The 27,684-nt window shown below is 39.0% G+C and overlaps 1 protein-coding gene across 2 annotated transcripts in view; it reads right to left on the bottom strand.

Annotated features, from left to right (window-relative positions):
* Positions 1 to 27,684, bottom strand: part of LMBRD1 (LMBR1 domain containing 1) — an 82,139-nt gene that overhangs the window by 30,175 nt on the left and 24,280 nt on the right. For both annotated transcript variants that reach the window (XM_061460532.1, XM_061460534.1), the window contains exons 7-9: positions 23,922 to 23,995; positions 5,496 to 5,621; positions 3,106 to 3,258 (exon numbers count right to left, since the gene is read on the bottom strand). In XM_061460532.1, the coding sequence (XP_061316516.1) occupies positions 3,106 to 3,258; positions 5,496 to 5,621; positions 23,922 to 23,995 (353 nt within the window). The remainder of the gene's footprint in view (positions 1 to 3,105; positions 3,259 to 5,495; positions 5,622 to 23,921; positions 23,996 to 27,684) is intronic.

Below are 27,684 nucleotides of genomic sequence, written 5' to 3'. Positions count from 1 at the left end.
TCCCAACTTACCATTGTTGATTAGGCTTCCACATTTCACAACCTGTACGCTTGTTTACATATTGAATGAATATAATTATGTGCTCTGGAGTTGTTTAGTTTTCTTCCCTAAACAGCTTTTATATCTATCCTTAGAGTGTACTACATTTCTTCTGCTGCTGTCAGATGAAAGTGTGGGAAACCATAATACAGAAGAAAGAAGCAGCAGATATGATATCTACAGGAAAGGTTACATTTTGTAGAAAGAAGTTAAGACCAGTTTGATATCACCTGACAAACCCATGCTGACCATTACTCATTTACTTGGGATCTTCTGCATGTGTTTTTTTGACTAAATTGAAAAATAACCAGCTTCATCTGAGTTTTATTTAGCTTTGAGTAAAACAATTGTTCTCAAAATTTACTTAACTATATGACAAAAAAAAGTTAGTCTTCAGAGAAAAAACAACTGGCCCTGTTTAACACCAAATCACATGCTAATAGATACTCAGCAGTAAAAGAATAAAGTAAGAATATAGGAGGACATTATGCAAACACAATATGATTGTAGAAGTCTGAATGTAGACACTAAATTAAACACTCAAAGATTAAGTGCTATTCTTAAACATGTTATTCTGCTGTCAGTCCCAGTAAGAGTCTGCAGCTCCCATAAATCTGACCTTCCCAAACACAAAGCAGAAATAGCAGTCTCCTTATCTAGTCCTTGCCTCACAACAAATGCAATTTCTAAGTCTGACAAATAGCCATATTCTTGAACAATATACAAGTTGCACTGAAGATGGAGTTTTGTTTATTGCTTTACAACACTTCCAAGAAATCTTCTGCACTTCTATATTGGACAGAAGTATTACATAGGGATATTTAAAAGACTGCCTTCTTTTCATGAAAGGCACAAACTGAACAACTGACAAGTTACATATTTGCAAAGCCAACTGAAATGTTATTAAAGTAAAACAGTCCTGCAAGAGTTGAGATGTTATTAAGTGATGGACATTACCACCTTCACAGGACAGCTCCAAGAAAGTAAAAGTAAACAAGCTTTGTAGAATGCTTCATAGTATAACCCTACTCTATGTGAAAATCTGTCCCTGAAAGTGTTCAAAAACTGTTTAGATGAGGCACTCGGTGACATGGTTTACTGGTGGCCTTGGGAGTCCTGGAGTAATGGTTGGACTTGATGATCTTAAAGGTCTTTCCCAACCTAGCTGACTCCATGGAAAAAAAAATTATTAACTTAAGAATCAGACTAAAGGGGAGTTCAAGTCAACAATCCACAGTGACTGCTAGTTATTGAGAGGAAAAGCAAGTATTCAAACCACAAGAACAGAGATGCACTAAAATGTCATCCTGACCATAAATCCGTAAGTAACAGTAACTAATGACATTGTACACTACCTATGAGAATACAATGAATTATTAAAGCCCTACAGACAGTAGATATAACCAGTGAATTTCTCAAATCTAAGGTCAAACTGAAAAGTTAAAGAAACTACACAAGCTATTCAAATATCAAACTGCTGAAGTGAATAGCCAGGGGTATTTGTCCTTTAAACGAAATAGCTAAATCTAGATTTCTAATGTATCGTAGAAAGATAATTCCACTGAGAATTTCACACTGAAAGTTTCTGTTTAATTGCAATTTCAGGCCCTTTCCATTGGTACTCAACATTAACAATAGCAATGACATTACAGGAAATTGCTTATAGCCCACTGGCTTTTCAAAGGGCAGCCTACAGTTTAAAGTAATGCTAAAATTTCTTCCTGCATCTAGCTGGCAAAAAATACAGTATATGGCAATAACCCCAGGTTCCAGTATAGGTTGGGGAACGACCTGTTAGAGAGCAGTGTAGGGGAGAGGGACCTGGGGGTACTAGTGGACGACAGGATGACCATGAGCCAACACTGTGCCCTTGTGGCTAAGAAGGCCAGTGGCATCCTGGGGTGTATTAGAAGGGGGGTGGTTAGTAGGTCGAGAGAGGTCCTCCTTCCCCTCTACTCTGCCCTGGTGAGACCGCATCTGGAGTATTGTGTCCAGTTCTGGGCCCCTCAGTTCAAGAAGGACAGGGAGCTGCTGGAGAGAGTCCAGCGCAGGGCAACAAAGATGATTAAGGGAGTGGAACATCTCCCTTATGAGGAAAGACTGAGGGAGCTGGGTCTCTATAGTTTGGAGAAGAGGAGACTGAGGGGTGACCTTATCAGTGTCTATAAATATATAAAGGGGGAGTGTCACGAGGACGGAGCCAGGCTCTACTCAGTGGCAAACAATGATAGGACAAGGGGTAATGGGTACAAACTGGAACACAAGAGGTTCCACTTAAACTTGAGAAGAAACTTCTTCTCAGTGAGGGTGACGGAACACTGGAACAGGCTGCCCAGGGAGGTTGTGGAGTCTCCTTCCCTGGAGACATTCAAAACCCGCCTGGATGCATTCCTGTGTAACATTATCTAGGTGTTCCTGCTCCGGCAGGGGGATTGGACTAGATGATCTTTCGAGGTCCCTTCCAATCTCTAACATACTGTGATACTGTTCCGGAGAAGTACTGGGTTTTAAAACCACCTATCTACTGAAATCAGAGTCCTACCACCAATATCAAAGCTTTGCACCAGTAACAGTCTCCTTTGCACTGTTAAGTATCCAGTTCTATGCAGCTAGTTTACTACTGATCAAGTAAGTACTTAGTAAGATGCTCATTCCAAATGCATATATTCTCAAAATACCTCTCACTTCTGTTGGCTACATGTAAATTAGATTAACCCAAGCTACCCAACAGCTAGAATTCTTCCTTCTTTTCTTCTCATTTTCACATGCCTGAGGAAAAAGACAGCCAGATTTTCCATGGCAGTGGCACTACAGTAGATCACCTAGGACTTTATAATTTTCAATCTTAACCAGAGTTTACACAAAGTAAAAGGTTTTCCAAGAACCTGGAGCTTGCTATAGGACTGCCATTCTGTAGTATAACAGTAATTTAAATAATAGGTGATAATTAAATAAATAGCTGATATCCAGCATGGTAATTATTAAACTTGACCTATGATTTATATGGCAGGAAGAAAGATGGAAGTTATTCCAATTTAAGCCTCAAAAAGAGAGAAAAAGTTTTACCTTTAGAGGTCGGATAGCTTCACAGAACTTTGTCCACCAGCTTTTCTCAACAGACTCCAGGTGCCTCTCTCTTCTTCTAAGTGTCCTTAGTCTCCCTTCTAGTTGTTGTAAAGCCCGTCTATGCCTTGATGACAGAGGGCGACCATCTCTGCACTGGTTACCAAAAAAATAGTGCAAGACTTTGTAGTATATATTTCACACTGTTTCTGTGCATACCAAGAGGATGAAATGCAAGTCACAAGACGCAACAAGGGAAGTCCCATTAGATGGTAGAAAACTTTCCACAATGAGGATGTTAAAAATTTAAAGACTGGGGAGTCTCCATGGCTAGAAACACTCAAAACGCCCAGATGTGACCTGAATAACCTGATCTAAAACCTGAAAGAGGTCCTTACTTTGTGTTATCAGGTTCAAACCTCTACTTTCAGAGGCCCCTTCCAATCTAGTTCAATGATTAAGCTAATATATTAAGCTTTACATTTGTATTTCTTCCCAACATTCCACTAGACAGTCAGCTATGTTTCTTGCACTCACAAAAACAAGACAACTTGCTGTTCCAAAAATTAACCTTACAGAAATCTAAACAAGAGCCATCATTACCCCAAGGATTAGTTGAGTGTACTAGCTAATTGTTTGATGATTATGTTTAAGAATGCACTCCAATTATGAGCCTCTAAGTACTGAGCATTTTTTTTCTCTTATTTTAAAAAAGCCTTCCTGAAAATAGTGAAACTGCACAACTGGTAAAGTTAAAGCACATCTATTTTAGATAAATTTCTCAAAGTCTGCAACACTAAAACCACATTCAAGGCACACGTAACATTTAAATTGGAGATGACAATGTACTTTTAACAGGAACACATTCTCCATACCCTGTATAGCATTACAATGCATTGAAAAAAAGTCAGTTTATGTAAATAGTCCAACCTCCACAGCTGCAAGTCAAGCTGCGCTTATTTAATACTAATAAAATAAAGCTACCAGGTCTCTTAGTAGCAGAAGACCATATTATATGCTGATTTTTTCATTAGCTTAAGTAGCATACTTTCATACCTCCAGTTTTCACTGTACATTTCTCTCAGTAACATCATTTGCTTCACAACTTCATGCAAATGCAACTGAACAACTAGGATTCCAATCACAGACTGCATCAGAATCCTGATGATAATCCATATGCCAAATAAAATTAGTTTATACTAATGGTCGCATTAAAATATAGACATAACTTAAAGACTCTCAGCTTTTGATCCTGTTTGTTAGTTAGATAAACAAGACCAGTTGCTGGAAAACTCTCATAAGCCAGCAGCCGTCTGTAACAAGTAATGCTCCATTTTTCAGGAGTTTCCCCACTTTTCTCATATTGATTTCAACAGTACTGATACCTTTGTTGTTGCAATACTCTGTATAAACTCCAAACTTCATAATTTTAACGAGGGGAGATTGCTTTTTAGGTTTCATTATGCAACAGGATTTCTAGAATACTGAAGGTGCCCACACTCTGTAGAGGTAGCTAAGTATCAAGGGAAAACTGTTGAAACTGTTTTAATGCTACTGAAGTCTACTGTCACAGATCACACAACCGCACAGAAGGACTCACAGGATGAAAGCGATGCATCTTAATGTCCCTTCCCCCCACTCTGGGCTTGAAAACACTGGCTTGAAACCCACTTTCTGAAAAAGGGTTAAGAAAAGGTGGGAGATTATCCCTAGCATCCTGTATGGAAAGGATAAATCTTATCCTCCTTGGGCTTGCACTCTTAAGTTGTTCAAAGTGTCATGCTTACATTAGCCATAGCTTTTCAGTGAGCTGCAAAGCCATCACGGGTTTACAAGTGGTGTTAACATCCTAGGGGTGTTTAGGATTCAGAACAGAGACTTGCGTATATATGCTTTTCATAAAGAAATCATTTATAACAGCAAGATACATTAACTCGGGAGCAAGAATATATAGGCCTGTTATTTATTCACAAAGATGATTAATAGTTTGATGAATCTAACTCATGGCAGCAAGTATCCAGTGTTAACAGCTTCACTGAGTATCAACAAACAGGACGTCTTACTGGTAGCAGAGTAAGTGAGGGTAGTATTACTCTGTGAAGTATCTCTTCCATATACCCAAGCAGGACTGCAGAAGGTTGAGTTCAGGTCATCAGCACCATTATTAAACTAAACAAAAACAACTACTGCTGCAGGACTGAAAGAAAACCTAATTGCTACTACAGTAGTGACCACATTGGTTTTCAAGTAACTCAAATACCTGCAAGCTAGTCACTTCTGACTTGCTATTCTTTCTGGAGCAAAAAATCTCTACAGCATGACCATAAGCTAGTAGTCAAGAAAGAAAAATAAAAATAGAGTCATTAATGAAGTGATAACAGTGAAGATCATACCTTTGATTTAAGCCTTAATAGATGTTGCTCCACTTCTTCAATATCTTCAGTGTTCTCTAGACGTTCATAAGCCGCACTGGTAGTTCCCTTAATCAAGTTTAGAGGCAAAGCTGACATACCATAAGCCTAAAATAAAATGGGGACATTCAAATTTTCTTCCATACATTTTCATCTGCTAAGACTGCTGTATGTTGCAACTATAAAGTATCATTGTTAGCTTTTTTGTCCCCACCCTACTCCTAAGACAAACAATTCTTTTTTTTTTTTTTAGTAAAGTGTAAAAAATATGCTATGCAGATTCCAGTGTCCTCAATTGTTCCAGTGGTATTTAAGCATTTCAGGATCACTGAGACAAGAGCATATATAGAAACTTCACATAAGCATAGCACAGGGAAGATTTATCAAGCTGCCCTTTAGGGGTTTTCATCAAATCATTATCTTCCCAAAACCTTACTTTCCAACTTTAGACCATAATCAAAACATTGTGCAATATAAGAATGTCTAGATATTGAACTTAAATAGTTTTAGAAGCAAAGTATACACAATTTCCTTTTAGACAGTAGTCTTCAATTTATTTTAAAATGAAATAATTTAGGAAGTATGTGATTTACTAGAAAAAACTGTGCAGTAAAGAGACATGGCAGAAGCATGGTGAACATCTAAACTCATTTACACTCCAAGACTACCTAGATAGCTATTCATATTCATAAGTTTTTTGGCATTTACTCCTAGCAAACCCTAATACCATTAAATGTGTTCACCAGCTTCTGCATCAGCACTATGCTCAGATTTTTCCAAGACAAAGTTGGTAAGTTCTCCACTACAAACGAAACATTTGAAATGAGGTAATCAAGAAAATGGCACTATTTCCTCCCTGCTGCCCTCTAAGTCTCATAGATACAGGGCAAAGTTTCCCTCAAGCAGTCTAAAAACATCAGCCACAGCTTTTTTTTATTTGTGTTATTATGGGTGGCAGGCTGTCGGGTGACAGATTGTTCTAGGTGCAGAGGTCAGCAGGAAGGCTGTTCTTTCCCTTAATCACAAATAACATGCAGTTCTTCTAGAGTGCTTGATATCTGAATATTTGCCAACTTCATAAACAAGCAGTTTTCTGGATTTTCACAGTAAAACTACTCCCAATTTCAAACACTGCTTTACATTTCACACTGAGAATAGATATAATACAAATGCTAGTGTCATAAATGTCACCATACGTGCTATCAGTTCACATGAGCTTGAAGCACACAAGACTTGATTTGACCTGCTTAAGAACCTACTTAGACATACTAATGTCTCCTGCATTGTACTCAGAGCAAGACACAGTCCATTTTTTTGGGGTATTTTTCAACATGCTGTATACCCTGCTACCAACACCCATTTCTAAGCCCCTTTAAGAAAGGGGTCTTATTTACTAGTACTGTAGCTCTAAACCATATTAACTATTTAAATTCATAACCATTTCAATATAAATATCTGACACCGAGCCCACAGATTTAAGTTTCACTCTGCAAGTGACAATATTTCATGATTTCAAGAAACATTCCTCCTAGTATTAGGTTACATAAGCATGAAACAAATTTTAACAGTCTGGCAGCCTTGTTCGTTTACTATGGAATTAGTTATCCAGTGTTCAGAGTGACAATTACCAGTAAATTATTGGAATAGTGTCATTTAAGTTCAACAAGCAGACAGCCTCTCTCAAGAGGCTTCAAACTCAAGGAGATAGTGGTACAAGTTAAATCACTGAAAAGAAATGAAAGTAGGAGAAAAAGTATTTTCCTTCTTGAAGTATATACTAGCAAAGAATAGATTCAGCTAGATCTTTGACAACTTGCACTACATGACTTTTTTTATAGTTATGAAGTATTAGAATTGGTTTTACCATAGACTCCTAGAGAGTAAGTTAGGCTATCAGTTACCTGCTCAGCATTACAGGACTTCATAGCTGAGAGCCTGATTTGTCACTCAAAGCTACAGCTTAAAAAAAAAAAATAATGAAAAAAAATACTTCCAGCACTGTTTACATACTGTTCCAAATACAGTTAAACTCCCCCCCCCCCCCCCCCCCCAGTACAAAAGGTAACTGGCAATTTCAATCCCTATGTTAGAGATTTGTGCTGTAAAAGCTCTATAAATAAGGGAAAGACACTCTTTATCACAGGCTAGTGATGGCAATGAAATATCATGCTTTCCAAAACATTCTAGAAGCTCGTGTTTGCACACAAGCTATACAACCTACAGAAAGGCCTACCTACAAGATTAAGTATTTTGGGTAAAGAAAAGAATTTAAGTTTTGTCTTTAATTGTGGCTCAGTTTTCCCTTTAGTCCATTCTTTGAGACCACTAAGCCGCTCTGCTATCTACAGGAGCTAAAAAAGCGGTCGTCTCTAATCCTCCTCTTCTCTAAGCTGAAGAAAGAATCTTTCCAACATTCCTATTTGGTTGAAAGGGTTTCTATCACCCTCTAATCACTTTCACAAGCCTCCACTGGGGCCTCTACAGTTTTTCAGTCTTTTAAACTAAGGGAACACATCCTGATACCATTCCCAGCTGTGGCTTTGAAAGCTCAAAGTACAGTGGAACAACCGTGTCCCTTGATCTAATGGTTATGGTCTTGATGATGCAGACCCAGGACACTGCTTGCCTTTCTGCTGCAGGGCACATTGCTGGCTCATGCTCAGCTTGCTATCCACTAGGACTTTCAGTTCCTTTTCAGAGCCATCCCCAGCATAAACTGTTGAGCGCAATTAATGCGTTTCAAGAGAAGGCCTTAACATTCACTAAACCTGATGCCATTCTCGTTGGCCCAAACTTCCAACCTGTCAATGTCTCTGCAGTTCACAGAACCATAGAAAAGTCAGGGTTGGAAAGGATCTTAAGATCATATAGTTCCAACCCCCTGCCATGGACAGGGACACCCCCCACAGTTCTTCAGTTGTAACTACTTTTCCCAGTTGGAAATAATTCTCAAACTCTGATTATGTATCTAACTCCATCAACCAGATCACTTCTGAAGACTGAATAGTATTGGGCCCATACTGACTACGAAAAGCTCACTCAGGTCTGGCTGCTAGTAGCATAACTCCAAAATTCAGTTGAAAGCATAAATACCATCCAATTTCCTAACTAGAATGTAGGCTGTGGAACCGAAAACATTTCCAGCCAGAGCCAGTGGCACTTAGTATATAGAAACACATGTAGCAATGAGAAATGCTATGATAACAGGTCCATACAATTTTACAAAACTAAGCTTAGGGACAATAAGATTTCACCATTAAACACAGGTTTACAACTGTTCTTCAAACAGCCACCATCAACTAACAAATATCAAGTTATTTACTCAACAGAAGTAGTTAAGGAATAAAATTCAGAGCTCTAAATCTTCTAAATCAAGGTTTCTACAAAGCAAACTGCAACTCAAAGTGATGCATTTTCTGGTTTTTGCAGACGTCAAGCTTACTCTAGTAATAAAGGAAGTCTAAATTCCTCCCTTGAATACAAAAGATGCTAATAGTAACATGTTAACGCAAGTAAACCTCCATCATCTGTGGCGGGAAAAAGCAACATTGGTCCTTCAAGACATTAGTACACAGAATAAAGGACAGAAAGACGAGTCACAGAATCAAAGAACCACAGAACAGGTAGGACTGGAAAGGACGTGAAGTTCATTTAGTTCCAACGCCCCTGACATAGGCAAGGACACCTCACACTAAACCATGCTACCCAAGCCTCTGTCCAACCTGGACTTGAACACCGCCAGGGAGGGAGCATTTACAGCTTCCCTGGGCAACCTATTCCAGTGCCTCACCACCATTAAAGAACTTCCTCCTCATATCCAATCTAAACTTCCCCTGTTTAAGTTTTAACCCGTTACTCCTTGTCCTATCACTACAGTCCCTAATGAAGAGTCCCTCCCCAGCATCCCTATAGGCCCCCTTCAGATACTGGAAGGCTGCTATGAGGGCTCTACGCAGCCTTCTCTTCTCCAGGCTGAACAGCCCCAACTTTCCCAGCTTATCTTCATACAGGAGGTGCTCCAGTCCCCTGTTCATCCTCGTGGCCCTCCTCTGGACTTGTTCCAATAGTTCCATGTCCTTTTTTTATGGTGAGGACACCAGAACTGCACACAATATTCCAAGTGAGGCCTCACAAGAGCAGAGTAGAGGGGCAGAATCACCTCCTTCCACCTGCTGGTCACGCTCCTTTTGATGCGGCCCAGGATACGGTTGGCGTTCTGGGCTGCGAGCGCACACTGCTGGCTCATGTCCAGTTCCTCATCAACCAGCACCCCCAAGTCTCCAACTGGACATTGAGCCATTAACCATAACTCTTTGCATGCAGCCACTCAGCCAGTTCTTTATCCACTGAGTGGGCCATCCATCAAATTGATGTCTCTCTAGTTTAGAAACAAGGATGTCATGCAGGACAGTGTCAAACACCTTGCACAAGTCCAGGTAAGTGATGTCAACTGCTCTGCCATTGTCCATCTGTTCCACAGCCCCATCATAGAAGACCACAAAATCGGTCAGGCAGGATTTGCCCTTAGTGAAGCAATGCTGGCTGTCACAAGCCACCTTGTTGTTTTTCATGTGCCTTAGCATGCCTTCCAGGAGAATCTGCTCCAAGATTTTGCAAGGCACAGAGATGAGACTGACTGGTCTGGTCATCCATTTTCCCCTTCTTGAAAATGGGGGGTTTATTACCCTTTTTACAGTCATCGGGAACTTCACCTGACTGCCATGATTTTTCAAATATGATGGACAATGGCTTAGCAGCTTCATTCACCTTCTCATGTGATGTGTCACAGGTCTGAACAGAAGCTTCATTAGTTCAGTTTCAGGGTTGCATTTCTCTTCAGGCTCCTGTAGAAGTTCAAGGCTTGATACAGTTTTAATCCCCTGGGTTGGTGCAAGTGTTAACTTATTCATGGGCTACTATTTTGGGCATCTGCAATTCAACAAGCAAGCAATGTATCAAAGATAGCACAGGAAAACCAAAGCTGTACCCTAACGCCAAGGGAGAACTCAGTCCTGAAACAGATCAGAAGAGCCTTTAAAATAGTTAAGACAATTTAAACACATGAATTTTGACAAAACAAGTTGTCGTGGTTTAACCACAGCTAGCAACCAAGTACCAAGGAGCTACTCATTTACTGTCCCTGTCACCCCTCAGTGGGATGGGGAGAATAAGTAAAAGGTAAAATTCATAATAATAGTAAGTAAAGGGAAAAAGAGGAGGAATAAAATCCACGCAAACCCAAGTGAAGCATAACACAATTGCTCACCACGCACTGGCCAATACCCAGCCCAACCTGAGCACCAATTGGTCTCTCCTTGTTGACTCCCCCTAGTTTATATACTGGCCATGATGTGCTGTGGTATGGCATACCACTTTGGATATTTTGGGTCAGGTATCCTGTCTCTGCTCTCTTCTGGCTTCTTGCGCCTCTTCTCACTGGCAGAGCATGAGACTGAAAAGTCCTTGATCAGTGTAAGCACTACTTACAAACAACTGTAACAGTGCTATTAGCATTATTCTCACACTAAAGCTGAAACACAGTACTGCATCAGCTACTAGGAAGAAAATTAACTCTATACCAGAACCATTTAATTACCATGAGTAATTAAAGCTTGACATATTTACACCACTGAAACAAGTTTACAGAACCTATTTTTAGACAACTTTTGCCCAGAAGGGTTAAGTCAGATAAAAAGCACTGCACTGAAAAGGAAAAACAATCATTCAAATGTAACAGGTGATTACAGCATAAATGGTTGCTTTTTGCACATAGGTTCTTCAAATGAACTAAATCTAGTGCTAAACACTAACTACTCAGGCTATCTGCTGAGGTACCTGCTAATACATGCTGCAAAGTTAGGTCTCCAAAATCTCAGGCTATCTCTGCTGTTACTGAATGCCTGATCAGCTTCACTGAAACCTCACTTTACAATATTAAAAAAATAATAATCTAAATTGGTATTTAAAGCAATTTATTTCAGAGAAGACTCCCATCTCTTGAATCCCCACAAGAGATCCATATAAGACATCACCCCATATCAGTTAGCTTAAGAGCTGGAAAAATAAACACTAAGAGCTCACTACCTAGTAAGTAAAAGTTAGAGGCATCATTCATGGGCAGCTGTCTTACTCTGATTGGAGAGTCTGCCCACAAGCAATACAGGTAATATCTCTGGATGGATGAAGTTTATGTTTCTATTTTGTAGATTCCTTGAATTAGATGGCCTTCTACACTGAAGGAAAAAAAACCCAAACAAAACCAAAAACACCCTCCCCCCTAAAAAACCAAACCCACACAACCCCAAAACAGAGTAACTTTAAGCAAGAGAAAACCTAGATTACCTATCCTATACAAAGGTTAGGCAACAAAACAACACTCTTAAGACTCCTTATCTGCTATTCATTGAAATGGTAGCTAGGTCTAAAACAGCTATTTGCAAAGAAATCTGCCACCAGTAAACCAGGACAAGCTCACATGAAAGCAACTATTACTTCAATACTGTTTATGCAGTATTAGTAGCACCAATGAAGAGCAAGAGGCATACTCTGGCTGTTGTCTCAGCACACCACTGAAGCCAAATATGCTCTGTGCTCCAGATAGAGCATGGAAATACCTCAAGAGGAGATTACATTAGTATTGATTCCAGTTTGCTGAATCTTCATTTCTCCCATGTCTCACTGCTTCCCATCCTGTCTGCAGCAGATCCACCTATTCTCCTAATAAGATTCAGAAGAAAGAGTTGCTTTTCTCAACCTTTGGTCTCTTGCAGACTTAATATCTTCGAACATTTTAGACTTGCCAAACTCACATAGCCCATGCCTAGATAATGGAGTAGTCTTTCTTATTAGCAGCCTGGTATCTTAATAGTCATTCAGGAACAGAAGACAGAAAACAAGTAAAGTTGAGCCAAGTTGTAAAATTACATTTTACAAAAACTGCAGCAAGCAACTATGTCAGGGAGACTTGGGAAGGTTTTCCAGGAGAAACTGTAACTGCTAGAGTTTAACATACATAAATTGCACAAGCTACCAAAGAGTTCCACTGAAAAGTGTATATTAAGGTGGGAACACCTAGTAATCAGCCAGGCCATTAGCACTCAGATAAGCCATGAGGAGTACAGAAAAATACACACTGAAGTTAATACAGCAAATGTCTTCAGAAGAGAGTTAAGAAAAGTTCAAGCTAACTTTGAACACCTACTGCAAAAAGCCTGAAGCCATCAGGTACTATAGATTAACTAGAAGTTGATTATAGATCACTTTCTACATCTGCTGTGTACAGCTAATAAGATAGGGTCTAAATGATTAACTCATGGCACAAAGTGAATAATTTTTCCTTGCTAGATAACTAACAGAACAGTTATTTCTGATCAGTATGGTAGACAACCAGCACTGCAACTAAAGGTACTTCACCAACTTTCTCTGATTAAATATATTTTTGAGAATTAGACTAGTGACTTCAAGAAATGATCAGCAAATATTTGTATAGCATAGCAGAAAGACTCCTCATTCCATTTATTTTTAGAGGTCCATATATCAAGCATGTGGCTTTTAGGCGCCATCACTGAGGTGTTTTAAAAGGTGTATGTGTAATCTTACGCAAAAAGTGTCGAAATTAACGCTGACAAACATTTCTTGCATAGCACTGCCCTCTAGCGAAGTCACACAAACCAGCCATATAAAAATAACAGAACACCAGTGTTTAAAAGACATAAGAAATGATCACAAGTTAAAATTTACAAGTATTCAAACTCTTATTTTCTTACAACAGCTTGCTTCAAGACTTCACCTGAGAGTTTTAACATGAAACACAAAATGTACAATTCTACCCACTACACTGTGATTAAAAATGCATCAAGTTAAAAACAGGTAATATCTAATTAATATTATGCAGCGCTTTAACAAAATAAAAGTCTATATGACGAAATTCACTTCAACATGAACGGTCCAACAAAAAAAAAAAACCAAAAAAAACCCACTCCACTTCAAATTAGGCCTCCATGTTTTTTGAAACTATACCCTCCTCCATGCAGCTAGATTGAACAGTTTTCTTGAAAAGTAATCCAAATTCAGTAGTAGTCATGTACTTCCGGACATTAACTGATCTCCATCTCTAGCTATCTATACATACTACCATTCTAAAGATAAAAACCATATTTCAAGAACCTTATTTCCAGATCAAACATGGCAAACAGTGACAGTTGTTCATGCATCCTCCCTAAACTGTGAAAAGGAAGAAGCCTCCTAAATGCATTTGACACCTGGGCCAGAGCAATCCCAGGCACAGCTACAGGTTGGGCAGAGAAGAGATTCAGAGCAGCCCTGTGGAGAACGACTTGGGGGTGTTGGTCAATGAGAAAATGAACATGAGCGGGCTTCAGTGTGCACTTGCAGCCCAGAAAGCCAACCCTACCCTGGGCTGCATCAAAAGGAGCATGACCAGCAGGTCGAAGGAGGTGATCCTGCCCCTTTACTCTGCTCTCGTGAGACCTCACCTGGAATATTGTGTGCAGTTCTGGTGTCCTCAACATAAAAAGGATATGGAACTGTTGGAACAAGTCCAGAGGAGGGCCATGAGGATGATCAGGGGACTGGAGCACCTCCCATACAAAGACAGGCTGAAGAAGTTGGGGCTGTTCAGCCTAGAGAAGAGAAAGCTGTGTGGAGCCCTCATAGCAGCCTTCCAGTATCTGAAGGGGGGCTATAGGGATGCTAGGGAGGGACTCTTCATTAGAGACTGTAGTGATAGGACAAGGAGTAACGGGTTAAAACTTAAACAGGGGAAGTTTAGATTGGATATAAGGAGGAAATTCTTTCCTGTTGGGGGGGTGAGGCACTGGAATAGGTTGCCCAGGGAGGTTGTGAATGCTCCATCCCTGGCAGTGTTCAAGAGCAGGCTGGACGAGGCCTTGGGTGATATGATTTAGCGTGAAGAGTCCCTGCCCATGGCAGGGGGGTTGGAACTAGATGACCTTAAGGTCCTTTCCAACCCTAACTGTTCTATGATTCTATGTCAGATATCATGGATGGTTGGACTGGGGCTCTGGGGAAGTTTTCTCGGTTTTTCTGCCCCCCTCTTGTTGGTGGGGGAAAGCTCATGCCACACAGCTTGGAAAAGCTATTCAAAATGGTAACTTGCAAAATCCAATTTCTTTCACGGGAAGTTTTAGTATCAAATCTTCAACTGCTGTAAGAGCACACACATTTTTGATTAACATTGGTGTAACAAAAACTCAAAGCATAGAACAATGGAACAGATTGACTAAACTGAACTGGTATGCTCAGTATGACATTTCTTGTGAGATCTGTTGCACAAAAGATGAACAGTGCATGTTGTGCTTCTTTATCCATTTCTCTAAATTCATCATTACAGTATCTTGTGACATATTAACCTTTATTTTGCATATTAATGTCCTCTCCACAGTACAGATTCAATGGTTGTCTCATTTATCAGTCTAAGTGGACAAAAAGTTTTTGTTTTGCAGGCAAGGTTTGTAAGATGCAGAACGCAAGTATGATAAGCCTCTACACTACAGTTGCTCCACTACACATAGTGAACTTGTGCTCGCTGGACATAATGACTGTAAAAAATTTAACTGACTCAACTGTAATATGGAACATAACTACTTTGCCCAGCTGCCATCTTTTTCATTGCTCTATCAGGCTTAAAAGAGCATTAAGAACCCAACAAAAGATTAACCTACTTTCAAGCTGCAACTCTAAAATCTCAAAAGTACAAAACTATTATTGATCCAGCAATTTACTATCTACAGTTCTCCAAGAAAATAGTAGGAATCAGGCTGTTAAAACATAACACTTAAATTGGTTTGCTATTTTGGTTATTTACTGCTTCATGGAGAAGTGAACATAATCAACTACATTTCTTTTATATTTCACAATTGACATTGAAGTGATTAAGTGGTAATGATGATGAATGCTACTAAATTCTGTATTTCTCAATAACTGTTTGATGTCTACCTAAGAGAAAATCAGCAGTAAATGAGTGCTTTTAATGTCAGATTATAAAAGGCCTTAAGCTTTTTGGCTGTTAATAAATCAGCTGATAGAAAACTAAATCATACTCTGGACAAAAATTAGGTGTGAAAAGGTTATTACATTTGTTAGTAGACAAACTGAGCTTTGTAACATCTCCTTTCTGGATCAAGGAAAAAAGGATCACTTTAAGTTTCATAAGAAATCATATAATGCTTGTTAAGTGTCCAGAAAAATTACACAGCCAGTTACAATTCAAGGACATGCTAAATGAGATGCACAAGATCACTCAAAAATTCATCTGCCTATCATTGTGTAATGCATTATTCTGCTTTGAATTCAAACAGCAATCTGGAGCTGACAACAACTACTGTATTAATACCTAAGGCAATGTGAAACCATTTTTGAATGCAGAACACATTAATGAAAGAAGAGATGAAAACTGCATCATCTGGGAAACCGTTTCAAACTCTACCCCAGCCAAAATCAACAGCACTGCAACACTAATTGATAGTTTTCTTGTTATATTCCACACTTATAGACACAGAAAACTGTCCATACTAATCAAGGTCATGAATTTATTGAGTCCCTCTGAGGATCACTTGTTCGCATCTCTTAAAAAGCAATTTTAAATATCAAATGCTGTACTTCAGTACTATGCATTACATAGCACCAAAAAGTAGACTTTGTATTACTAAAGTTTTAGAACAGAAAAGCAACTACCAATTCAAGATTATGTCGAAAGCTGAGCCACAATAAGAAATAAGTTTAAAATAATGTTACTCATTTAAACATTGCATGTACTTCATAAAAATTACATCTATGCTTACAATCGTCAGTAATATTAACATATCTATCGTGAACATTTGTAGACTTCATCTACAATTTTGATAAAGCCAGTATTTTATTATTTCCCCTTAAGAAGTTAAATATTTGGAATACTATCTTCCTTAGTTGGAACACTGAGAAGCAGGGAGAAATATGCATTATGTCAGTTAACATAAAAAGGCTATTCATCAGTGTATTCAGCAAGGAAATGCAACATGAAGTGTGAGTTTTGCTATTATATTCTAGAAGACCATGCTAACTAATAAGGATCAGCTCAAATTTAGTCACAAGAAACAATTACAGCTTCTGTGGCTAAAAGTTACTTTTATATTTTTACATCCATACACAGAAGCATGTGAATTGCTTCTAGTACAACCAACTTTACACAGTTACAGAATAATAAAAAACCTAACTTGTTTTAGATTTAGATTAAAAGTATTTCTTAAATATTTGTTTCTTTGCCCCCTGCCCCAGAACTGGCATGTTCTCCCCTCTGCTTACACAAGGAGCTTCTGAAAATTGGCACTTATCAATGGCATTACCATTTATTGAAAGTTATTACCATCCTGTAACATAGTCTTGCAAGAGCTCATAGTTAATAAAACACAGAACTACCTACATTTTTTAAGATACGGCATACTGTTTTTCAACAAAGCACCCACTGCACTTCTGATTATTAGTTGTACTCACATGGAGAAACAGTAAAAATATCTAGCAAGTCATTTTCTCACAAAATAACAGCTGTGATGGAACAAAAAGTTGTCCAACATGTGCTGGATGAGGTTATAACAGTAAAACCAATATTGTGGAATTAAATTAATTCAGTAAAGAATGATTCTTATTGGCAATCAGTCCCCTCAAGCTTTTTACAGGCTAAAGCCAACCTTAAACAGAGAGGACACCTTGCCCCATGACGTATAACATTAAGTGCCATACTAAATCCTCCAAGTCCACATAGTAGACAGACCGCAGAATGCCTGAGGCTAGAAAAGACCTTTGGAAGTTATCTGGTCCAACACCTCTGCTCAATCAGGGTCACCAAGACCTTCTTGCCCAAGACTGTGTCCATATGAGTCTGGAATGTATCTAAGGAGGGAATCTCCACAATCTGAACAACCTATGCAGTGATCCATCACCATCACAGTGAAGAGTTTGCTGGTGTCCAGAGGGAAGCTCCTTAGTTACATTAGTGTCTGCTTTGTCCTGAAAACACCTTAGTCCTTCATGTTGCTTTATTATGCCAGCTCTTCTTTTCTCCCTGTATGCTAAAGTAGGACTTCTTTACATAATGAATTATTCACATTACAGAGCCATAATTCATGTAAGTCAGCTCATAATATTCTGTGCTTACGCTAATTCAGAAAGATATATTTAATTTTTCCCAAGACCTCTTCAGTTCTGCTCTTGCAGCGTTCAGTCTTGCAGCACTACTTGCTCATTTGGACCTTCTTGCTGTTTCTTGGCCTTTAACATTCAAAATGTTTTCCCCGAGGCTTTCCCCTTTTAGGTTTATCACTACACCTTAGGAATGACCTGCCTTTCAGTTCTAAGATCACTTAACATGCCGACTGTAGTTGCTGTCTCAAAAATCTTTTTGCCAAGTTGATCTGGACTACTTCCAAATCAGTTCCTGTGATTTTCATGCATTGAAGCTGCTGTCTGAAATGCCTCTAACAGCATCTAACAACCCTTCTTTTTTTCCCTGCCCATGGCAGGGGGGTTGGAACTAGATGATCTTAAGATCCTTTCCAACCCTAACTATTCTATGATTCTTTTTGTCCTTCCTGCTGGTTTTCCAAATTCTTGCTCAGTCTTTCCTTAAACTGGATGTCCTTTTGATATTTCCAAATCATTTGTCTTTTGGCTGACTGTTTCTAAGCGTTTCTTTATTATCTGTTTCTGTGGACTACTTTCTTCATCATGCATTACATTCTCCAAACATCCCAAAAGTTGCCAGCTTGTTTCCTTAGGTTCTTCTGGGCTGCGGGCAGGGTGGTATCAGGTAATGATAATGTTAAGAAAGACCTCAAACTTTCACCCCAAAGATCTGCAGTTCATATTTCAGCTTTCTTGTGTCTTATCCATTGTTCAAGACTGCATGCATTCAATAGTATGGATTTAATAGCATGGATTTAATTTCTGCATCTGTGTTCTTCTGCTCTAGAAATTTCCTGTACTTATTGACATCACTCTGCAGCTGGTATCTACAATAGAAGACTCTTTGGTCTCATATTATATATATGATAATCTTAAATAAATATATATTAAATTATTATATATAATATATATTCCAGTGCCTCACCACCCTTACAGTAAAGAATTTCTTCCTTATATCTAACCTAAATTTCCCCTGTTAAAGTTTGAGCCCATTGCCCCTTGTCCTATCATTACAGCCCCCAATAAAGAGTCCCTCCCCAGCACCCTTGTAGGCCCCCTTCAGATACTGTAAGGCTGCTCTGAATTTCCTCCTTTTTAAATAGGAGAAAAAAAAAAGATTTGCTTGTGGAACTTGCATTAGTTGTCTACTTTGCTGTGCAAGTATAAATATAAAAATAAAATAATTATATTATTAAATAAATATATATTAAAATATATATCTTATTATAAAGGTTCATGACCTTTGTGCCCTTTGCCTCTGGTCCCATCACCCGGCACCACTGTGAAGAGCCTGGCTCCAGACTTTTTGAACCCTCCCTTCAGATATTTGTACACACTGATAAGACTTTGTCAGATCCACCTTCTTCTTCAGGCTAAACAAAGCCAGTTGAAAAGGACTAGTCACAACACTGACCTCTGAGGGACACCACTCATTACCAGTCTCTGACTGGACACTGAGCCATTGACTGCAATTCTTTGTGTGTGGCCGGCCAGCCAGCCAATATTTTATCCACCAGGTGGTACATCCATCAAATTGATGTCTCTCCAGTTTAGAAACAAGGATGTCATGTGGGGTAGTGACAAACGCTTTGCACAAGTCCAGGCAGGTGACAGCAACTGCTCTGCCGTTGTCCATCAGTTCCACAGCCCCATCATAGAAGGCCACCAAATAGGTCAGGCAAGATTTGCCCTTAGTGAAGCCATGCTGGCTGTCACCAACCACCTTGTTGCTTTTCATGTGCATTAGCATGCCTTCCAGGAGAACCTGCTCCATGATCCTACCAGGCACAGAGGTGAGACTCACTGGTCTGTAGTTCCCTTCTTGAAAATGGGGGTTATATTTCCCTTTTTCCAGTCATCAGGAACTTCATCTGAGTGCCATGACTTCTTAAATATGGTAGACAGTGGGTTAGCAACTTCATTCGCCAGCTCCTTCAGGACCTGCAGATGGATTTCATCAGGTCCCATGGACTTGTGCACATTCAGGTTCCTAAGATGCTATCAAACCTGATCCTCTCCTACAGTGGGCCTAAGGTCTCTATATTTGTTGTCCCAGGCTTGAGTGGTGTGGTTAGAGCACTCGCCTGTGAAGACTGAGGCAAAGAAGTTATTGAGAACATCAGCCTTCTCCAAATCCAGGATAGCCAGTTTTCCTGTTAGCTTCCGAAAGAGGGCTCACATTATCCCTAGTTTGCAACATATCTATAGAAGCCTTTCCTGTTATTTTTGACATACATGGCCAGACTCAGTTCTAACTGGGCCTTAGCTTTCCTGACGTGATCCCTAGCTTGCTGGACAATGTTCCGGTATTCTTCCCAGGCCGCCTGTCCTTGCTTCCACCTTCTATAAAAAGGGACATATTAAAAGGGCATGTAGAGGACAAGAAAGAATGGCTTTAAACTAAAAGAGGGTGGATTTAGATTAGATACTAGGAAGAAATTCTTTACTATGAGGGTGGTGAGACACTGCAACAGGTTGCCCAAGGAAGTTGTGGCTGTCTCATCCCTGGCAGTGTTCAAGGGAAAGCTGGACAGGGCCTTGAGCAACCTAGTCTAGTAGAAGGTGTCCCTGCCTCTGGCAGGGGGGCTGCAACTAGATGATCTTGAAGGTCCCTTCCAACTCTAACCATTCTGATTCCCCTTAAGAACACAACTGCAACACTGGCAATCAAACAGATTGCAGCTATTCAGAAGTCCAGGAAACAAACTAACAAAAACAAAACCAAAAAACATCAGTTACGTCTGTACCACAAATCCTCAACTCTTAACTAACGTAAATCAAAGATCTGAAATAATCTCTGTTCAGAGACTAAGGAACTCAGATACCACACATTGTGTCCTCATCTATTCCCTCTGTCCTTTTTTCCACCATTTGATAGGCATTTGTGCAAAATTTTGAAGTATGTATCTTTGTTCTTGTATTCACCCTTATATAAAGGTATTCTATTTTTGTCCTTAAAAGATCTATCACCAATTATCAAACAGTGGTTTGATGACTAAGCACAAAAGGCCTCCCACCTTTATAAACTAGGACAAACAATTTGATAGGCATGCAGAAGGAGGCTGAGAAACAGAGGCCTAACTACATACTTGTCAGATTTCCAAAGGCAGAGGTATTGCCCTCACAAACTTGCCTGTGCACTAATGCCTTTGTCTTATATAGGTGAGGGGTTTTTTTGTTTGTTTGTGGTTTGTTTTCTTGTTTTTTTTTGTGTGTGTGTTTTTAATATAAGACTAACAGAAAAAAAATCCACAATGCAATTAAGTGGAAAGTTACTAAGATTAAAATAGTTACTCCTTCCAGAATCACTTCGCTTCCCAGTGGAGGGAGTAGGGTAATCTCAGCTGATAAAGACAGAGACTATACTCAGGGCCAACCTCTCCCTGAGGCTTAAGGAAGCATGACAGACCCAGAACTTTTCACTACTAAAGTAACTTTTGCATGAAGTCGTACTACTACGAAAAGCCCAGTCCACAATATAAACTGGAATGCAGGTGCATGGCATCCACATACTGTTAAGGTCATGTTTGTCTTCAGTCTTCAGACCATGTGATCAGTATGAGCAATGCTCTTATGGGTGGAGACTGCTTATGTATGGAAGCGCAACCAGTGGGCCAAGTGTTATGAAAGCACAGAGCATGAATACATATGCTATATGCATATTCCTTCTAGAACTTTGAGAACATGGACCTTCTAATAAGCAGTTTTCACTCTGACACATTTGTACTTCGTCCACCCAGGCAAACCCAGCTCACTGTTTCAGCATAAGACTCTTTGACTGCTTGCAAACAATGATAAAAAACTCTCATATCAGAGGCAAACAACCACCTCCCGTGTGAGCTCATCCCTAAAACTTCTCTGAAACAGCTCCTCCATTTTTCCCACGTTGTTTTAACCAGGAGAGTTTCAGAAGGATAAAATGCTGCAGTTAAAACAAAGCAAATAGTAATTCTATGCTCCAGGCATTTGCATGGACAGCTCAGCCAAGGTTTTCAAAGCAACAAGTTACCCTAAAATCTTAGTAACTGAGGCATACAGAGAAGGCTCTTTTAGTCCTCATACTTTGTTTCACCTCATTTACCATCAAAATAGTTTGCATTTCAGTCAGCAGTATATTTGTGCAAAATAAAACAATCTTGCATTTTAGATGCTTCTGGATGTTTACTAACAGTTATAGAAAAATAACCCCAGCTGTTCACAAAAAAAAAACAAACAACACTGAGGACATTCTCACAGCTAATGTGTTTGCTCTTAATGTAAGTCTCGTGGAGGTTAAAAAATACTACATGTTCAATTACATGACTGCAGAGCACAAGACATTAACCTTTCCTTCCTTAATTAAGGGAAAGGAATTTAAAAGCTGACATGCTATTATAGGCTAAACAAAGGTCTGGATTTTTTTGGACCAGCACTTGCTCTATATGTCAGCAATAGAGCCTGAATGATTTAGTGACCCATATCAGTCAGAAAAGGCTTGAAGCAATAGAATTTATTACTCAGGTCAAGTTAAAATACTTAATCATTAGGGCTGAGAGACATTTGGCTCATCTGAGATACCTACCAGCTGACGCACCAAATTGCTCTCCTACCTACTGCACAGAGCCTAATGACCACCAAGCTGTCAGTGTCCTGACACAACTAAAAACCTGCACTGAATTGCCTCCCATAATCCTGCTCTAATTTACACCAGCTAAATTCACTAGTACAGAGGAGACAGAAAATCATTAGCTTACACTTGCTACTCAATTTAGAGTGGCTTATGAGTCCAAAGGTAGTATTTAGCAGGTACTTTATCCCTTCACTCAATTATTACTAAAACACTTTTTCCCCTTTCTTGTATCCTTATTCTACAATTTTATTCATCCATCCTTTGACTGACAACAAGTTACCACAAAGTATCTCCTTGGCTAGCAGCGCTTCAAAATAACTTCTTGCATGAGCTATTTTTACAAAGCCACTTAGAATTGACTAGCAAAGCTATGTGGGAACAATGTTACTATGTTTGAGCTGCAAAGAAAGCTAAAGTTAACTAGAACTCAAACCTATTATTAGGAAAACATTGACTTCTGGGAAGTTTTAAAGCTTTACCTGCAGTTATTTTAAGCTTTAAAGCTTCATTTTCATTGCAGAATTTTACCTTTATGACAAATTAAAACATGCAGCATTGCAAACATTCAGCAACTGAAGAAATAAAACAGACTGGAAAAGCAAGCGACCATACGAACATCACATGTTGACCAAAGCTAGCAAGTTAAATGGTTCCTTTCCTTTGCACATAAAAGCAAAAGTCAAGTTGAATTAACATAGCCTTAATCACATGATGTATAGTTGGTCACAGAATGAACACTTCTGAATCCTTCAAAGCTACAGGAAGAACTGCAGTGGTTTAGTTGTATGCCTAGGACTAACAAGAATATTCCTGAGGCTTCAGAAAGCAAGCCTCTAAACTACCTGGTTTTAACTTTGTAAACTATTCTTAAGACATACATCACAGGAGATACTGCAGGTTTTTCATACCTAAAACTGAACCCTGACATGCATATTTACCCTTACTCAAATTCTACAAATACAGAACTGTAAAGCAATGCTCTATTAAAGACATTTTGCACTTACTGAATGAAGAACAGACTTTTACAAAAAGAGTTATTATTGACAACATTCTGCATACTCCTTTACAGATCAAGTTTTCTGCCAGACTTGCCATTGTAAACCTTTGTAGAAATGGAAACATCAATGTAGGTAAGTATTCAGTAGTATAGACTGATCAGACCAAGTCTAGCTTATGGCATAGTTCAGTGAATATAAAAACCCCCAACATTTAATTCTCCACTGCTGAATGGAGAAATAGACATACATTAAAAAAAAACAAAACAACAGAAGAACCAGCGAATGAGTGTTACAAGCCATAATGCATAATATGCCCTCCTCTTTCAGGGACACTTTGAAATTAAGTCTGATCTGTGCTCAAGTACTGAAACAGTGGATTTTAAACTTGCAGTTAAAAAAAAAAAACAGAAAAAAAACAACCATCCAAATGTGATTTTTTTATTCTCATTGCAAGAGCCTAGAAGTAGCGTTTCAAACCGTGAAAACCCAGAGCTAGAACACGCTGCCGAAGCTCTTCAGCATGAGGACCATTTTCTCACTAGGTATAGCCCATGTGCAAATGTAATGAATATGAAGAGCTGAAACATTTCTGTAATAACTTACTGTATAAGTGATAGCTGCCAACATTCCAATCACAGTCAAGGAACTAATGGAAAATGAAAGAGCTGTCAAACCATCTGCAAAAAAAGATGAAAAGAAAAGCCTGTTGAAAATTCCTGCAGCAGAGGTAACATTTCTTCCTGAATTTGTTTCGTGAAGATACTTAAGTTTATTAGATTCAAGAAAAATAATTGATACATAGTTACCAGCCATATCAACTCAGATTAAAAACGCACCTAGAATAGCTTTTTGTCAGCAGTAGATCCTCCTCCAATACTGCAAGAAGGACAGCAATCTCATCTTTGCTACAAGATCACACGTGACACATTCAGTCACATAGTTGAACAGCCATTTATGAAATTGCTCCATAGCTGTCTAATGCCTCTTTGAGATTTATTTCTGGCCTCCACAGGGTGCTTTTTGCTATTTTCACAGGGTGATCTTCACTATTTACAGATACATTCGGGACAGTTAATCTTTGGTTTGTTTGTCATCACCTGATTTCTCAAAATAAAGCACTATCCAGAGAATCACGCAAACATGGATCCTTCATAAAACCAAAACAAGCCAGACTGTAGGCCTCAGCTACACTCAGACCATGCACATTCAGATGTACGAACTAGAAGAAGGCCATGGGACTAAAGAGTTACAATAGCCTTACTATCACTCTACAAATAAGAAAGAATAGTAAAAGGGAAGTGTTACTAAACTCATAACCAAACTCCCTGAATCCTACTGCATAATTTTTTACAACATCTGCTCTTTAACCTCACCATGCAGGACAACATGGCAAGCTTTTTGTTTTATTTATAGTAGCACGGAAACTTATAGTAGCTATTGTAGACATTAACTTGAAGCAATCAATTCCATTTTTGTACCCAGTCATATCAACTGAACTACTCGAGTATTCTGCCCCATATCTTCCCCTCCCTTATAGTTTATTCAAGAATTTAGAGTACAATAACTTTTATTCCTACTCATACATAATTACTGGTAGTTTTCAATAGCTGGTTACCATTTTTTTCCCTGAACACAGAATCAAACATTCACAAATTCAGAAATCCTATTATAGTTATTCTCCATGAGATGTATCTATCTTTCTTCTGATCAACCCTACAGTCCCCCTTTCAAAAAATACCAAAGCCTAATAGAATAGCACAACCAAATCCAACTTCCCAGCTCAAATCTTTCCTTTGTCAGTTTTGCTAGATAATACCAAACAACTTTCTCAAAGCTAACAGCAATATATTCATAAATATCAAATACTACAACCATGTTTAAAAAAAGAGGGGGGGGGGGGGGGGGACAAAACCAAAATAAACAGAAAACAAATGCCAACCCAAAACAAAAAAGAAACCTCACAAAATAAAAATCCCAGCACTATTCTCCCCTTAATATTTGAGAAAATTTTTCTTATGTTCTGAAGTTTAGGGGGAAAAAAAAACACATATAAACACCATATTTGATGATCCTCCTGTATATGCATTTCAAACCAACATTTAATACCCATTTTAAAAGTCTGAACTACGTTCAATGGAACATTAAGAAGCTAAGTGGTTGAAAAATTTATAATTATATACCAGAAGTTTATTATCAGGCTCTGCCTCAGTGGATGAGTTTGCATTTCTTTTGTAATCCCGCTATAAACTTAATGGACATAGAAAAACCCCTCAAAATTAAGATCTTTATTTCTTGTTTAACTGCAGAAAAATTAAAAGGGCAGGTTAATATAAAAACAGGACAACACACAGAAAAATACAACAGGAAAGATTTTTTTTTTCCTCATTTCTCAGGCATCTGCATCATATCATATAAGAACCTTCTGTAACACTACTGACAGAGAACTTACTGGCTGTGGAGCAGCTCTACAAAAGGCTGGTGGGGTGTCTTGGTAGCCAGGTAAGCTTTTCAGAGGTCAGAGCACATACTGTGCAGAGAAGTTGAGGGAGCCAGGCTTATTCAGCCTGAAACAGAGATAGCTTTGGAGAGACACATTATTGCCTGCCTATCAAAGAGGTAAAACCCAGGCTCTCCAGTGGTGCACAGCAGTTGAGTACGAGACACTGGGTGACACTGTGCATACTCACAGTGGGTGAGAATTTTTTTTTCTCCACCACAAAATGAAAGAGTCTCCATCCTTAGAGGTTTTTCAAGAGCTAGCTGGTAAAGCCATGAGCAATCCGGTCTGACGTTACAGCTTCCTTCTTTGTGCAGGAGATTGTACTTACATGACTTGAGGTCTCTTCAGCGTGAATTACCGTATCAAACTAAGTCACAAGAGAATGCTGGTAGAGTCAGAAGTCAAAACCACATCTCAATCCAGAATCTTCATGATTAAGCCTTCCCAAGATAGATATAAGGAACAACTTCTTTACTGCAAGAGTGGTGAGGCACTGGCACAGGCACAGGCTGCCCAAGGAAGCTGTGGCTGTCCCCTCCCTGGCAGTGCTCAAGGCCAGGCTGAGCAGGGCCTTGAGCAACCTGGTCTAGTGGAAAGTGTCCCTGTGCATGGCAGAGGGGTTGGAACTAGAGGATTTTAACATTCTTTCCAACCCAAACTGTTCTGTGATTCTATGATTCCTAGATATAAACATCAGCTATACTACACTTTCATAGCAAGGACATGTACAGAGCTGAATATTTAACAGTCATATAAAGGTAGCCTAGAAAAATTAGCTCTCAGCTCAGCCACTGCCACTACCTGTATAAACAGTTTGAGAAGCATTTTATTATATACTGTCAATTAGAATCTTTGTGAAGCAAGAGAAACAAACCAGCAGAAAGCCAAAATTATGGAAACCCTATTGACTTGTCTGCCCCATCTCCTGTGCTTGTAAACACAGCTTACAGCACAGCATGTATTATGATGAAAGACTCTACAAGGATGTCAAAAGCAACAAAGAAGAGCTTCTTGAAGTACTGAAGTGGCAAAAGGAAGGCAAAAATGTGGGTCTGCTGCTGAGTGGGACAGGGTAAACAGGACATGGAAAAGTCCACGATACTGAATGCCTTCTTTGCCTCAGTCCTCACTAGCAAGACCAGATTTTAGGAAACCCAGGCCTTAGAAACCAGGGAGAAAGGCTGGAAGGAAGATGAATGGCTGGTGGAAGACGATCAAGTTAGAAAACACTTAATAAAACTGGACAAAGTTGGCATACCCCTTCAGGGCCCACCAATTTCAGTACAAAACTCTTAGAATAATGCAGAATACTACTTGACCACGGCTTGTAGCATTACATTCTAAAATATTCAGACAGAAGCCAATATTCTGACATATAGCAAGAATGAGGCACAAATATTACAGTACTTATGCATTTGGATTAAGGCTTGTAAGGTAACTTTTAGTTACCATTTTTCTGGATACATTTGGAAAAGTGACATCAAACCTGTCTTGACTCACCTATAAACAGTTTCTTCACGCCTTTGCTTTGAAAACATATTCTGTCTAAATACATGAACTACATAAGCTGAAGGCCAAATTCCATGAAGTACTATTTAATCTTTACAGTAGTCTTTATAGTCCTAGCATAAACAAATATAACAAATGCGAACAAAACAATTAAAGGTCAATTCTAGGAGAACGAAGGGTAAAAAAAAAATCATAACACCCATAGGATTTAGGTGCATAAACAGACAAAGCCACTTTAATAGTGTCATTCTTGCAGTGAACAGCAATATCACATTTAATTAGGTAAGCAGTTGAAAACTGTCACCATATCCTAAAATCAGCAAACTTCAGCATCCAAGTAACATTTAAAAGCTGTGT

Source organism: Pezoporus flaviventris, unplaced genomic scaffold (assembly GCF_033815535.1).
Source record: "Pezoporus flaviventris isolate CSIRO_AGI_PZ_B2104156 unplaced genomic scaffold, CSIRO_AGI_Pfla_v1 ptg000031l, whole genome shotgun sequence".
NCBI classification, from domain to species: Eukaryota; Metazoa; Chordata; class Aves; order Psittaciformes; family Psittacidae; genus Pezoporus; species Pezoporus flaviventris.
The sequence above is the reverse complement of the archived record's forward strand: the minus strand, read 5'-3'. Positions and strand labels throughout refer to the sequence as shown.